We start from the raw sequence: 15,864 nt of genomic DNA on the forward strand, positions 1-15,864 counted from the left end.
TATAATCTATTATCCTGTATAGACTGTGTGTGTTAGGAGTGTTTTCGAAGAGCACAGAGACCTGCAGGGCCACCTGGAGTGAGCTGTTTTTCTACAAATGTGCCAGTACTCTTTGAACAGTCTCATTTCCCTGTAGTCACTCTTGAAAGTGATTAATATGTTCCTAGTTTGGCCATTTTATTTCCTCTCTTGTAGATAGGTGGTAGGCTACATCTGTACTCATTTTCAATTTTCTTTGAAGGAGCAGTCATTTCTTCTGATCTTTTTGGTAGTGTGGCATCTGGTTAAAAATGAAAATTTTTTTACATTTATAGGGAAGATACAAAGTTTGTGACTGGTATTGATGCGAAGTATGCTATCAGTGTCATGATGCAAAGTACGTTATCATGGTATTAGTTACAAAGTTCTTCCTTCACACAGGCAAATAGGTCAAACTACTACAACTGTTCCATCATGCTAAGCATGTCTAAATAAAATTTGTTATTGCCTTGAGGAGGCATTATTTTGCAAGATTTCATAAAAAATAGTTTCTGTTTTTTCACTCTAGCTATTAAGAAATTTTATAAACGTTTTGGTTACCTGGGAAATATAAATGAGTTGTGTCTGCTTAATTTATAAATAAATGTCCATCTTGGAGTAATGGGTAAAGAAGACAAGTATGGAATTTGCTGCTGTCTAGCATAATTTTTTGTACAATAAAATGGTTGTAAAAATAAAATGATAGTACTAGGTACTGGTATGACAAAATGCATGTGTTCTGTAAAGTTGTTGCTGTCAGCAACCTGTTTGATATTGTCAATAGCATACTGACTCAAAATAGATCTCTTTTGGTTCTTATTAGGCTTTGAGCCACTATACCTACTGAGAGGTGTCCCTGACCATGTCAGCAGGGTTGGAACTAGATGAAATTTAGGTCTCTTCCTACCCAAACCATACTATAATTCTATGATTCAAATATAACTTGTGTGACATACACATTTTCTGTATAAAACAGAACTCTATTGATGGTTCCTTCTCTCTGGCTAAAAACAAGGCACCAACTGAGTTTTTAAATTTAGTTTTTCTTAATACTAATTCTGGTTCCATGGGGATGACTTCAAAGATATTTATTTTAATAGGAAATAATTACTGCCTTTAATATCAAATTCTCCAGATTCTACTCAGAATTATTTTCACTATTAAGTATAATACCTTCACATGACATTCACTCCTTCATCCTTTGTTTTAACCATTAAAGGTGAAATTCCAACCTCTGCACAAAGTTGGAAGTTGTATTTTTAACTCCAATGAAACAAGATTTAACTAGGTGCCTTTTAAAATAGTATTAGGTGTAACATGGCCTTTAAGCTACATCTCAGGCTAAAATCCAAAATCTAGTTTATAAAATGTGTCTGATATCCAGTTAGATTTGAAAAATTGAAACAAACCAACAATCAGCATATTCTTTACAATTCAGTAGGCAGCATGGGCTTTATTTCACTGAGGTCTCAGAGTCTTATTGAGAGAAAAGGAAGAAAAAGTATTGACTAGAATAAAAAATACTGATTAAAAAAATATGTCTGAACAAGCCTACTGAGATAACAGCTTAATGTTAAAACTGTTACCTGATCAAGATAATAGAAGCTGAAACGTCATTAATCTTTAAGTAATTTCATTGGAAAGGACTTCAGATGCTCTGTTGCACCATTTGAAGGAAGATTTTAATTCTGTCACAGAACAAGTTAGGCCTTAAATCTAAATTGCACAATTGAAATCTTTACCCATGAAGTTATGTCAAAGTACACAGCTTTGTCATAAATCTATAGATAAGATGAGCTATTGAAAAGTCATACTTGCTTCTCCTCAGTGATTTATAAGGTCTGAAAAGCTTTATAATCAGTTTTTAGAATGAAATCCCAAATCAGGCATTTTTCCTTAGTTTTCTTCGAAAATTCTCCACATTGTTTTTCTAAGGAACTTAGTCTTCCTAAAGTGTGTATTTCCTTCTGGGTGTTGTACCTATATCTTTTCCTTGATGTTGCCACTCAGAATATGGAAGAAATATTTTAGCATAAGGCAAATATAGGTAAAGGCTATATTAACTCCTTATTGATGCATCAGATTTTAAAAATAACAGGCTTCAGATCCCAAATCCTGCTGATTTGAAAATATCATCTGTTCCCCATCCTGTCTGCTTGTATTGCAACTCTTTAAACAAGTAGCAGTATGGTCAGAGACTATTATGTTACTGACTGTTAATAACAACAAACATATATTGACTTAGCTGAGGATGAAAGCACAAATGAGGACTCCAAGAAAAATTATGCTCTTTTAGGGAGAACTCTGATAACATTTAGAAATAAAGCTAATTATTTAATTGCATAAATTGAATTATAATGACCTTCTTAATAAAATATTTTATCTCATTTCTACTAAAGTTACTAGGAAATTTTATGGTTTTCTTACTGTTTGACAGCTTCCTTCTGAACCTTTGGGACCATACCAAGTTTTGGAGGTTTAAGAGGAAGAACATTTACTAATTCCCAATTCACACTGGCATAATTAATTAAAAGCAGCTAAAGAACTGTCTAGAGACTTCATTAGATTTCAGCTTCTTTGTTTGCCAAAGAACTGTGTTATATAGTAATGAAAAATGCAAGTAGGTGGAAGTGAGATTTTAAATCTGGCCAACTTAATTGAATAAAAGCAGTTGAAATCCTATTTCATCTTGCCGACAGCTGCTGCAGCTATTTATAGTCAAGTAAACAAAAATGTTTTGATATTTACATGTCATATGTAGTATTTGGTGACTGGAAGGTTAGTGTGAGGCCTTCTCTTGATTTTGTTAGTAATTGACCTGAGGAGAGTTTTAAGTTTTTCCGTAGCACATGTGGAGAAATACTGCTCTGTGCACAGGGGCACAGTGATGGTCCAAGATCAGGCACATTTACTATGCAAAGGACATTGCTTGCCATTTCATCTTGGACAGAATAATATTTCCTAGGCACTCTCTCATTTTTTTCAATACATCCTTCCCTCTTTTTCTTCCTTTTTTCATCTCTACTCCTCTACTATCTTCTCCTCCTTTTTATTTTTTTTTTGTTTGTTTTTAATCTCCATGGTTCATGCTCCAATTTTACGGCATAAAATCCTCTGGTTCTCACTTTTTTATGGCTGGTGGTTGGATCTAATTAATGTGTACTTCTCCATTCAGATGTTCTCCCTCTAATGTCTCTCCCTTTTTCTAATTTCACTGGTTGCATTCAGTCATCTACTCAAATTCCACAAATTATCAGGATCTTAATTGTTTTTGTGGTGGGGTGGGTGACAACAGCCGTGTCGACTCTGGTTTTGTAGCTGCAATACCTCATTTAGCTTCAGAACAGTTGGAACCACAAAGTATAAAATACCTAGTGTCAAGAGAATTTAATTTTTACAGGTGATAAAAAATTACTTTTCTCACTAAAGCTGAGGCTCAAATTAATTAAAAAAAAATCCAAGCCATAAAAAGAGTCTATTCACCTCAGTTAGGCATGCAGAAATTATTACAAGTAATTTACACTTCCTTTTGAAAATTTGCTTCCTGATTACTGTCTACTTTATGGTAATACTTCAGTTAAACTGGAAAACTTAACCTTTTGATAGCCTTTAAGTTTATTAGAAATGTGAAATATTTGCCTCTTGAAATTTTGGAATTATTTACATCATCAAATATAACCACTAGCATGAAAGAAAACAAGCAAAAATGTGAGAAGCAACATTATATCATGGTAACTGTGGAACAGAATCATAGACCTTTTAAGGTTTGAAAAGACTCTAAGATCATTGTGTCCAACCATTAACCCAGCACGGCCAAGTCCATCACTAAACCATGTCCATAACCATGCCATGGTTTAGTTGATGAGGAGGTGTTAGGTCATAGGTTGGACTTGATGGTCTCGAAGGTCTTTTCCAACCTAGTTAATTCTGTGAGTCTGTGATTCACACTCTTCTGTAGATAATTTGGGATTATCCTGAACAGTCCAGGACCTATTAAACACAGTTACTGTGGGTAACCCCCCTTCAGTGTAATATTATTACTTCATTGTAATATTACATTATTCAGTGTAATCACTGATCTGCTGTGCCTAACCTTTATTCCCTCCTTTCTACCTATTGCTTTTCTCATGATCTGCTTAATACCTTTAGAAAACCTTTGGGGAAATCATGCCAAGAGATTCCTGGGAATGCAAGATAATATGTTAACCAGATTTTCATAACCTTATATGTCTTCTAATTCTACATAGGAACACTAACAGAGTTGTATCCAGCAACAAAAGTCATCCTGAATCTTCCTTTTTTGTTGCATTTATCTTTATTTTCATTCCTTCTATCCTTTATTATAGTTCCTATCATGCTGTCTGTATGGGTGTCTGATTTGCACATCATTTTTTCTCCCAGATTTCCCCTGGATGTCTTTCTAAAACCTAAGGACATATTTTCCAACTTTTTTCCTTTAGTACTGAGGGTGATTAAATGATAAGTGGCACACTACAGCTAACAGTTCAGCCATTTAATATTTTACTGGCTATAAAATGCAGATTGACCGTTATTTTGAACCAGATACTTCTGTTCATTTTATCAATTTATTTTAAAGCCTTTGATAGCTTTTGCTGCTGCTGTTGTCTTCAGTCCCATCTTTTCCTTCTACACTTAGATTCTGTCACTAGAGAAGAAATAGGTCATTCATTGAAGCCTCTTCTCTTTTTGTGGGGGAAAAAGGCACTTACGAAAGTTTTCATTGAGCTATTTTTGCTAGTTAATATCTGTCAGTATTTCTGTATTTTTAATAGCAGTGTTTGTCTGGCTGAACTGATAGTTCTCTACAATTACCTGTGTAAATCCCTTGCAAAGGGGAGAAGTGAGCACTGGGAGTGGGAGTTATGATAATAGGAACACAGAATGGTGTAAAGTGGACTTTTGCAACATTGGAAATTTTGCTCCTTCATTTTGATGAGGACAGTGAACTATATTTTATTTGCCAACCAAACTACTATAAATAATGGACAAAGAAAACTCTCTAAAAGTGATCCTGTTTTTAATAACTGCCTTGGGGATTCTTGTGTATGTACATCCCAGATAATTGTATCTGATCACATGGGGAGTGACATGTTATTCTCTGGAAAAGCCACCTCCATGTTCTTTGTTGTTACTGTTCCTGAGCTTTGATGGCATTTTTCCTTGATGTGTGTCTCAATGACAACAATTATAAAGCTGCTAACTCCTGGTGGACTTTAAAATCAGAGCACTCTTCCCATAGAAAAAAATACATTATTTTCAGTACTTTATGCTCTCAGTTTGCTGGAGGTATGAAAATTGTTATAAAGAAATTGTATTGTTCTTTATTGAATTGAGTGCAGTGAAAGAGGCAGTTATTTTTCTAGCTGTGGCTGCTGTGTGTTCTTTTGTGTTTTCTGAACTGCCTGGTCATAAGTGGGTGTTCTGTGATTATGATAGCAATGCATGGCAATGACACAAAGTTAATGGTTGGTGCAATAGCAAGTCATATCAAAACAGAGACTAAAAAAAGTGTCATGATTCATCTTGACCAGAAGTAATCACTGAGAGATTTAGTGCTACCTACTGCTTACCCTCACCCAACTTCAGAATCTCCACTCTAGCTGATGTCCCTCTGACTCGACAATATTATCTTCTGTAGTCCCTTCAGGAACAAATATTTTGTGCACTGAAAAAGCCTGTGCTTACTTTTCATACTTGCTGGTCACAAATCCAAGTGGTGCACCAACCACACTGGTTATCCACATGCCCCAGATGTCCCAAGCCTTAAAGACGGGTCTCCTCCTTTACAACCCCATCCCAGATATAAAACTGTCTATGGCAGTGCTGATTGGTCACATGCTTGGATTGTGCTTTTGTAAATGCTCCAGTGCTTGTGGTGTCCAAGCAGAGCTGACTGAGAGGGAGAGCTGTGCCTTCCCTTGAGTGTGACAAAGAAGGGGAGAAGCAATGGCACTGTGGTGTGGCCAAGAAAGCACACCATCCCACAGGGCACCAGATCTTAGGGAACCGTGACGTAAAATACATTTCCTGGCTAATACTAACATGCACAAATTCTTAGGTGTCATGTGCAGAATGAATCACACACTTCCCCACCGAGCATTTGCAGCCAAACAATTTGGTCACATGTCTGCAGACTCAGCTGCTGGAGGCGAGAAAAGTAGGAAGATCTGGTGTGCTAGCAGCAACTGGCAAGCAGTATACAAGAAAACCTGAAATAGAAGCATAATAATTATAATACTGAGTAGAAGTAGTCTGTGTCCAGTATTTTGGGTCTTTTACAGATGCTTGAAACTGTGGAACAAGATTTCAACTGGGAGAATTCTCAAAAGTAGTGTATTTGCAGTAATTGGATTTTTTGTAAATATTTTTTTTTGTCTTTAGCAGGTTTGCTCAAAAGGGTGCACATATGACTTCAAATATTAGCTCAGAGTTTCATACTGGAGGAGGGAATGAGTGAAGTGTTCGGAAATGTCTTATGGAGATAAGTTCAGAGAGTCATTAGGGAAAACAAGACACACAGATTTTGATTTTCTCTATTTCTCCTTAAGGAAGCATGGGAATCAAAGCTTAAACCAAAAAGTTGCAGTTTCAGAGGTAGAGCCAGATGGAAAAACAGGAAACCCATACTTCAAAGGAGTTTGTATTTCACCCTTCTATCATTTCAATTTAAAGAGACAAGAGATATCGGTATATAGAAAAGCAAAAATCTGTGATTTCTACAAAATTGAAAATAGAAAAATTAAAGAATAGTAATAGTGAAATTGAGGAAAAGGTTTATAAATGCTGACTTTCATTGGTAGGGTACAGAGGTAGATTCCACCACTGGAATGCTTGATTGCTGGTGTGATATTGATAGGTACTTTAAAAAATTGAGGTGGGAGATGACAGGGAAACTATAAAGGGAATTTTAAACACTATCAGGCCAATTTTCATGACTGTATTGATGCCACCTAAAAACAGAGACTAGACAAGAATAAGGGAATAAAATAGGTATTTATTTGAAGGGCCTTCAAGGTACATCCTGGAGAATTAAAAGGCTACGCCCAAGATGGACCATGGGTCACGAGTTCTTCACACTTGTATAAATTTGGTCCATTTGCATATCAGGATCAATTCTCCAATTACAACCGTAGTTAATGATGTAATTACCCCAAGTTTACCCTCCTCTTCAGAGGCCTTAGTTTACATGTTTTGGGGCCTGGGACTATCTAGGTGTTCTTGGAGAGCAAACCTAGAGAGGCTTTGTTATGTCTAACTAGCATAAGAGAACAGTAGTTAACAGGCCACAAGAAACTTCAGTTACACACTAGGCAGTACAGGATTTGAAAAATATAAAAGTTAAAACCTAAGGCATCACTGTCCTGAATGAACTGTGACCAAATCTAGTTACCAAATTGTGCCATGTTCTGTTTTGCCTGGTAGTTAGGTTTACCTGTTGGTTACAGCTTGGATGGATTTCCTCCAGCCTCTGTAGCAGCATGTTTCCTGTTCACCAAACAAACACCACAAACAAATATTCCAGAGGTGAAGTTATAGCACATCTCAGTGCCAGCACCTCACTCTTCATTTGTCTGTTTCTTGAGACCTCATGTTTCAGCTCCAATTATTTTTTATTATTTTTGGTCAACATGAAAGCTTTGGTTGTCACCTCAAGTCATTGCATTTTGACATGTCGGGGGTCTGCCTTTCAAGATACAAATTTATTAAGAGAATAAAAGCAGACTTTAATAGGACATAGCAACAGTTAATGTGTAGTCAGCTGAAATGCAGTGGGAAACAACCACATAAAAAACTTAACAGGCAATACTTAAAAAGTTTTCAAATGGAGGGTTTGTGTGTTGCTAGCAGGGAGATGCAGCTTATTTTTCAAGGACCCCTTTTTTTTCCCTCCAATTTGATAATTCCTTTTTTTTTTTGCTTTTTCATTTCCTGTGAGTGAATAAAGGTTTTTACTTTGTTTTTGTTTTGTTCTTTCCAGAGACCATAGGCCAGCTTCCCCTTTCCTTCAGTCTTTCATGGTGACATGACTTCTGTTCGTCTTATCTGGATAAAAGTATTTCAGATTTAGGTCAGTCCCCATTCACCTTGCGAGCACAAAAGGCAGGACTGTTAGTGTGTCCCTATAACAGAGTAATGAAGAAAACACTCTTGGATCAGGCATGAGAAGTAGGACATGGTGATTATGTGGATGATTATGATCAGATTTGTTGCTAATACAGTATCTAAATCTTGTCAATACAGTATTTAAATACCAACTGTATAACCTAGTACAGTGGATTATAGTATAATCAGGTTGTGGTCCTTCCTGTTGAGTCAGTAAGACTCCCTTTCTAAACTCCTCTGAGAAGTAACTTCCCTAAGACTAAACTTCTCTGAGAAGTCTGAGCATGGCTGAGTCCACTTAGTCTCAGATTTATTCAACAGTTGATGTTTAAAGGCTTATAATATAAGCAGGTTCGGTTAGAAATGTACAGGTTTGCAGTCTTTGGTCTTGCAGAATTCACAGTTACAAAGCTACTCTAGGATTTTATCTCTGCATTTGACTGGACCTTAGGGCATTTTGCTCACCTTCCAAAATGTTCCTCACCTTCGGCTGGATGTTCTCTGCCAACGTCGCTGTTGGGGGGAGTTTCCACCCAGAAGTTATCTCCAGCCTTGGAAGACCAGTTTGCCCAGTGGACCAGTCTCCAGAAGCATTTTATACCTTTTTTCAGGCAGATGCAAATAAAAGTCAGTCACGAGCATCTCATCTCCCCATCCCTGGAATACACTAATCATGTGAGCATCCAGAAACTCCTCCTGAAATACTCACCTGGTGTTCTTATCTTTGGACAAACCACACTGCCCATCAGAGACAGTGGCAGAAAGGGATGTGGTGAGGGGAGGATGCAGGAAGACCCAGCTGTCTTTCATCACTGTCACACTGCCTGTTCTGCTGGATGTTTTTGTGAAGAAAGTAGTCAATGTTTCAGGTGTGCATCACTGTTTCTAGACTTGGGACGCACTATATGTTACACATCAGCTCAGACTGTAAGGGTGGAAATTACCATGCCTTGGGCAGATGAGGACTCATAGTCCATCTTTGATAAGTTTTCCTCCTTACCTGGTGAGTGATGCTCCTACCAAAGCCTCTGCCCTGCTAATGGCATCAGCAGGCACAGTCTAGAACAAGAAAAATCCTACCTATTTAGGTAAGAAGCTTTGTTGATAGATAACGTGGTTTGTGATTGTTGTCTTGAAATCAAGTATGAATCTCATTTTAATTGTGTTTGGGTAAATAGTGCCTCTTCCTTCACCAACTGTTTTATCCTTCTTGAAATGACTCTCACCAAGTGCTGCTCTCCTTACAAATTCAATCCTTCAGATGGACAAAAGAGAGGTTTACGGTGTTGTGGGTGTTCAAGAATGTTTCTAGCTGTTTTATTTTCTCCTCTTTAAACACCACAGTCAGGCCAAGACAGTGAGCCTCTCCTACGCTTTATGTCAGCGTGAGAAGCAGGTTGTATTTTATTACTCTAATCCTTTGCAGCTTGTGTTCACACTGGCAATGAAATGACAGCAGGAGTGAGGCGAAAGTAAGTGATAAAGTCTTGGCATTCCACACTTACAATGAATGTGTGCTTGTGAAGTTCTGACTCATTAATTCTTTTTCCAGGCTGCTGTGTGGCTTAGCAATGCACTACAGTACTGTGATGGATTTTAGATTCGACAAATAACCCAGAATACCAAAGTATTTACTGTTTCATGGAAAAGGAAGTTTTCATTTGTTTGACATTTTTGGATCCAAAAAACCCCCAAAAAACTTGCAAGTTTGGGGTTTTCACTGTTTTTTACATCAAAAAGCAATTTTAAGGACGCAAAATGCCCCAAGTCACGTTCCTTGTAGAAAATCTGTCCACATAGAATGTAAGAGAGACTCCAGAAAAGGATGTTTGAAAGTGGAGCACAATTGGAAAATAGTTTTCATTTCTCACTCCCTCAGACATTACTTCAAGGTGCTTCAGATGTTGCGAGACTATAATAGTATGATACCACAAAGTGTTTTACAGACTTCAGAGTAAAAATAAATATAGATACCACATCACCTGTAGACCTGAGATGTGTAAGAGTAAATGGAATCCACACTAATCACTGAAAAGATACCCTCTAAGGGGTTTCAAAGCACAGAAACATGTTTATTCCAAAGAAAACAAGGAACATTCATCCTTTTTAATTCCCTCCTGTGGACATTATAATAAGAAACAACTTGTTCCACCAATACTACCATACCCTGCAATATAAGATGAACAAACTGTCATTACTCTATGCAATAATTATTACAGTAAGGAGAAAACTGCACTATGTTAAAAAGAAAATATCAAAACTCAACTACCAGGGTATGTTTTTCATTCCTTAGATTTCATCAGGTTTACATTGTCCCAAAGCGTTGAAAATATCTAACTCTTGTATAACAACGTATATTAAAAATGACTGACATTTAATCTGTCAAGATCACTGTCTTGTAATGGCACAGCAGATGGCTGGGCAATATTACTTCTCACAAAAATGATTTCTGATCAATCCATGTACATGTGTTGTTCACTTCACCCACTCAGCTAAATAAAGTTCAACAGCAGAGTGAACCATGGAATTTTTAGCTTTTTCTGAGCTTTTAGCCCAGCAATAATATACACATTAGGAATCAAACCTACATCCAAAGCATTATTTTGATTTTATATAAAATATTTTGTATCCTGTTGAAATGCAACAGGCTCATAAAGATGTATTTCTGTCTTTCACCTGAGGCGTTCTTCCATTAGCTATTGTAACTCTCAACACTTCCCTATTTTTAGCTATAAAAATTAAAATTGGTTTGGGTAAATTTGTTTTTTGAATATTCCATTCCACTTTTCCACAGTATAATTACTAGGAAGTGTTTGGAACCTTAAATCAGATAATTAATATCTTCAAAACAAGGAAGCTTCAGTCTACTCCGTTCTACCAGTTACACCTCCAGGAGCTTTGTCTTCCTCAGATTTTTTACATGGTGTCTCTGGCTGCAGTTTTTATTCATATAGCAGCTTTATAGCAGCTGACTGCTATAGCAGCTGACTTTACAGCAGCTGACTGCCATTTGAATTATACCTTCTCAGCGAGGCTATCTGGGTGTGACTGAGGATTGGGAAATAATAGTTATGTAGATACCACATACCATTTCTGTGTGCATCTGTGTACACTTGCGATCTAAAAAAACAGTATTTTTTTTTGGTTTTGTCTGTTCCCCCAAGTTTTTGAGTTTGTATTCTGAATACATATAAACATTACTCTTTCTACCTGGCAACCGTTATGTCTAAAAACATTTCTTTCAGACTTCTTTTTTCTTCTTATCTAATGTACTTTGTAGACATTTTTGATGTTCCTAATCCATGTTTGCCATTTTTCCAGATGAAATTTGCTTCTTAAGTGAAAATCCACTAACTTCATGTGCGGGAATAGCTGGGAGATATAGAAGCTGTCTGTATTTAAATTCTAGGAATTTAGGCATGTTGGGTTAGTCTGCTGCTGGCTTCATTTTCCTTTTCAAGCTCATGGGTTTGTTTCCTAAATCCTACTCTTGTACTTCATTGGCTTCTTAGTAGTTATTTTTCAGTCTGATTTTAGCAAATTGAGATGTATATCAAAGCGTTGCCTTTGTTGCCTGTAATACACTGGACAACCCCTTGCTTGGAGATTAGAAACCTCCTGAGTGCTGAGTTTCTTTCTGTGCTGTAGTTCTACTGCTGCTGTACAGAGAGCATCAGCATTAGTCCTCTACCAGCCTGGTGTGAGGTAGGAATACAGTCTTGTGCCTGTTACTCACTGGGTATAATTTTGTAACACTCAAGGTATGAGCTACAGTGGATCTTGTGTGGATATTAAAAGGGAGTATTTGTGCATTTATATTCATTTAATGCTGGAATAAATTTATTGTTTGATAGCCATAAAAAATTAAAATTAATTGTCTATTAGTTAAGGAAAGAAAAAGAGAAATTTAGATGCCCGTATTAAGGCTCAGTGGCTGAAGGGACAAAGATACACCTTAGCATTGAGTCAGTGTGGATTCCAGCTGAATGAGATTGCCTGAGGTAAGAGTATAACAACCTTACTCTCCGTACATAACTGGAGAAGAGATATAGGCTGCTATAGGGACTAATTCAGACCTCAAGTAACTTTAATTGGCTTCTGAAGAAGGCCAGGTCACTCTTGCATATATATGACTCAATGGTCAGGGAGAGAAGTGCAAGTTCTTACTGCTACTCTACCCAACCTTGCCTGGAGTATAGGCTGTTCTGGCAGGAGCTTTCAAATAGTTTCTTCTCCAATTGTTTTCATCCCTTTTTTATGTTCTATGTTCCACTTCTGCTTGACCCATCTAGAGTCACAGAGCCGTAATACAGTTCAAGCTGAGAGGGACCTCAGGAGGACTCCAGTCCTACTCCTTGCTCAAATCAGTGTAAAGTCAAACATCTTGCCCTGAACTTTATCTGTTCAGTTCTTGAAACCCTCCAAGGATGCATATTGCGCAGTGTGTCTGAGCAGCCTCTCCTGCTGCTTGGCTGAAAATCAGAACTATACCTGGTTTGGTTTATTACCATTTTCTCTTTTATTTATTTCCTCATTTATTTACTTTATTGCCCTGAAACTCAATAGAGGTTTTGGCTCCCTCATTTTGAAATCTTCTTTTAGGTATTGGAAAGGTACTTCTGGACACCTCCAAAACCTTCTTTTTTCCAGTCTGACCAAGTCCAGTTCCTGCAATCTCTCCTTATACGGTGCATGCTCCAGCCCTAGTGATCTTGGTGGACTCCCACTCAACTCACTCAAAGTTTGTTGATATTCTTCTTGTAGTGCAATGGACATGTTAATCATAACTGGACATAGTAGTCCAGATGCACTCTAAAAATAGCTGTGTAAAAGAAAATAATGTGAGCTCCTTGTGATAATGAAAAATATTACAATTCAGAATCCAGGAAGCACATGAAACAAATCTGGAGCCTATTTAGTGTATGCTAAATCAGAAGAGAATACACTCTCATCTGTGTCAGAGCTCCCTGGCAAGCCCTGTCACCCTTGTCTGAGAATGCCCTTCTCTAGAAAACTCAGCACATTTCTTCCTTTTTTTCTCTCATTCCATGAAGGTACATAATATATACAAAAATAAAGCTTTTTGGAATTGGAAATAAGTTGCAATGTGAAGAACAAAGAAAAGCTTAATGAAATTAAAAGGCAGATGAATTGAAACAAAGTGAAATATTGGAGTGACTGACACACTGCAGAAAGCATTGACCCAAAATTTCTGATCCAAGGGATAATAGAATTTAGCATCTTGAAATGAATGAATAACAACAATGTATTATTATAATTAGGGCAAAGTCCAGATGGTGATTTACAGATATTGCAAGCACAAGGAACAAAGCAACTCCTTTCTTTCTATTAGAGAGATTTCTTATAGGCTCGCAACTGGGAAAAATCTAAACAGCATTGCGCTGTTGTACATCAGGCCAGAGAGCTCACTGCCAGAGAGGGTGTGTTGTATTTTGCAACAAATATTTGGTGTCAAATAAACCTTGGTAGGGTTATGTGCTCTTAGTTAAGTACTGTCCAGATCCCCTTTTTTGTTCCTTTCACATGCTTGCTGGCTTTGGGTTAGACTAAAGATGTCCCACTGCTTCTCCTGTATCTCCTATGCGAGTCAATGTCTTCAGGTGAGCAAAGGGTGAAGGAGGGAATTTTTTGTGATGCTGAAGAAGTATGGGTAAATAAATAAGCCTTCTCATATTGAAAATAATAATGGGTGAAACACAAGTGAATGTCGTTCTGTGTTTGTCAGCAAGAACACAAATGTCAGGACTCGCATTTCTTTCTGTGTGATGGTGCTTTACTGCTGGTTGGGTGCTGCAGTGGTGTTTTTAAGAGTCAGGACAAGACAAATCTGTGTTTGTCATTGCTGAATGCAGAATTATAGGCAATAGGAACAAATGAGCACTTCTTAGAGGATGAATCTGGGCATTATCGAGAGAGGTTGTGGTATCTCACTCCTTTGAGTTATTCAAAAAACACTTGGACAAGGTCCTTGGCAAGTAGCTTAAGGTAGCTCTGCTTGAGCAAGGGAGTTGGACAAGATGACCTCCACAGGCACCTTCCTACATCAACTATTCTTGTATCCTGTTATCCCTTGTTATTTTTTCCAGTAATAAGAAACTTTTGAGGAAATCTCTATCCTTTACAGCAGCTCTGATAAAGCTAGTGAGGAAGATACCATGTAATTGGAATCAACTATTTTAACATATAATCAGAAACTGTTCTGAGGAAGAAAAGCAGGCTGCACTATCAGGGTAGAAATGATAGCTGTTTTCAGCTTCAGAACAAGTGAGTGAACATTACAGCTACCTTTTAATGTCGATGTAAGTAGTGGAACTGCAGCTACAAGTGGCACACTTAAAAGCTATTTGTTAAGGAAAGTGTTTTTTTGGTTGCACCATTATATTACATAGAAAAAGACAGCTCTTTCATGATGGTAGGAATTTGATTGAGAAAACCAGGGTTATCTGCAGGATATCAGGTGAATCGTAACAACAAACTCAATTGCTGAAAAGAAGTTATTTAACTTTTTAAGTTTATCTTTCTTTTTTTTCTTGAAACAGTTGAAGCTCTGCATTTGGGAACTCTGATGGCAGCACATGGCTATTTCTTTCCAATCTCAGACCATGTTCTAACACTGAAGGATGATGGCACCTTTTATCGATTCCAGGTAATATTTTCAATATGTCCTTGACTTGCATAAATGGAGGCTCAAAGGCCTTACGGAAAAGTTCATAGCGAATTTAACCATACTTTGTTTCTTACATAACCTGGTAAAGAGTAGAAATTCCCCTAAAAATAAAAAAAGGTAGACAGATTTTGTTTATAAATTGTCAGCAAAATCTTAAGATGATAATGTCCATTTTGATATCTGGAATAAAAGTGTGATAATCCTAAACGTGGAACTATCTCTCATGAAGTAAATTAATGCATTTCTTTGGAAATATAATAAACTAAGTTATCTTATTGCCTCTTATTCCTAGTCTAGTCTTAATTTGGAAAGGGGGAGATATTTTAAATAATAAGTCTATAGCAGAAATCTATAGAAATAATGGAGGATAATATTTCTTTTTCTTCTTTTGCGACAATTTCCTTACTGGTAACTCAGTAGTATGGGAGTAGTGTGTATTCTTCTAGCAAGTGCAGACACATTTTTATGTTGATTTGTTAGTTCCATTGCGTACAACAAACATGCAGATGGTTCAGAACAAGCTGGAAGCATAAACATGTACGTATGTCTATACTGACACTTGCACATATATTATTCAGAAACCTACATAGTTGTATTTTACTATATTAAATTTCAAACTAAGGCCCTGGGAGCAGAAGTGTTGTTTTTCTGATAATGACTAGTGGGCCAGAATTTTGCAGAACAATATTGCTAATGACTTGAAACAAATATGACTGCAAAGTACCAGATTATGGATTCAACAGAAGGAATTAACTTTGCTTGTCATGTGCCACTTCTGACAATGGTGGTTGTGTTCTGTGTTACTATTTCTATTAGGTGGTATTCCTGGTATCACCAACAGCTGCTTCAAGGTCTTTTCTAGATATTTATTGCTTTGAAATTATATGATGACTCTCATTATGAAGTTGAGTTTGTTAATTCTTCTCTATTACTTCTAACTGTATTAAATACTCAGAGTAAAATAACATCTAGTAGAAAAAAATCTATTGTCTTCAAGATATATAGGTCTAAGCTTTGTCTTAAAGATTATTTAA

The 15,864-nt window shown here is 36.9% G+C and overlaps 1 protein-coding gene across 11 annotated transcripts in view; it reads left to right on the forward strand.

Annotated features, from left to right (window-relative positions):
- RGS7 (regulator of G protein signaling 7) overlaps positions 1–15,864 on the forward strand; it is a 242,747-nt gene that overhangs the window by 145,685 nt on the left and 81,198 nt on the right. For all 11 annotated transcript variants that reach the window (XR_006013825.1, XM_042014398.1, XM_042014403.1 and 8 more), the window contains exon 4: positions 14,703–14,809. Coding sequence is in view for 10 of the 11 variants with exons in the window: in XM_042014398.1 (XP_041870332.1) it covers positions 14,703–14,809 (107 nt within the window). In the remaining variant the exon portion in view is untranslated. The remainder of the gene's footprint in view (positions 1–14,702; positions 14,810–15,864) is intronic.

Source organism: Corvus kubaryi, unplaced genomic scaffold (assembly GCF_017639235.1).
Source record: "Corvus kubaryi isolate FWS band 111438036 unplaced genomic scaffold, C.kubaryi_AGA036_p1.0 split1-73, whole genome shotgun sequence".
Taxonomy (NCBI): Eukaryota; Metazoa; Chordata; class Aves; order Passeriformes; family Corvidae; genus Corvus; species Corvus kubaryi.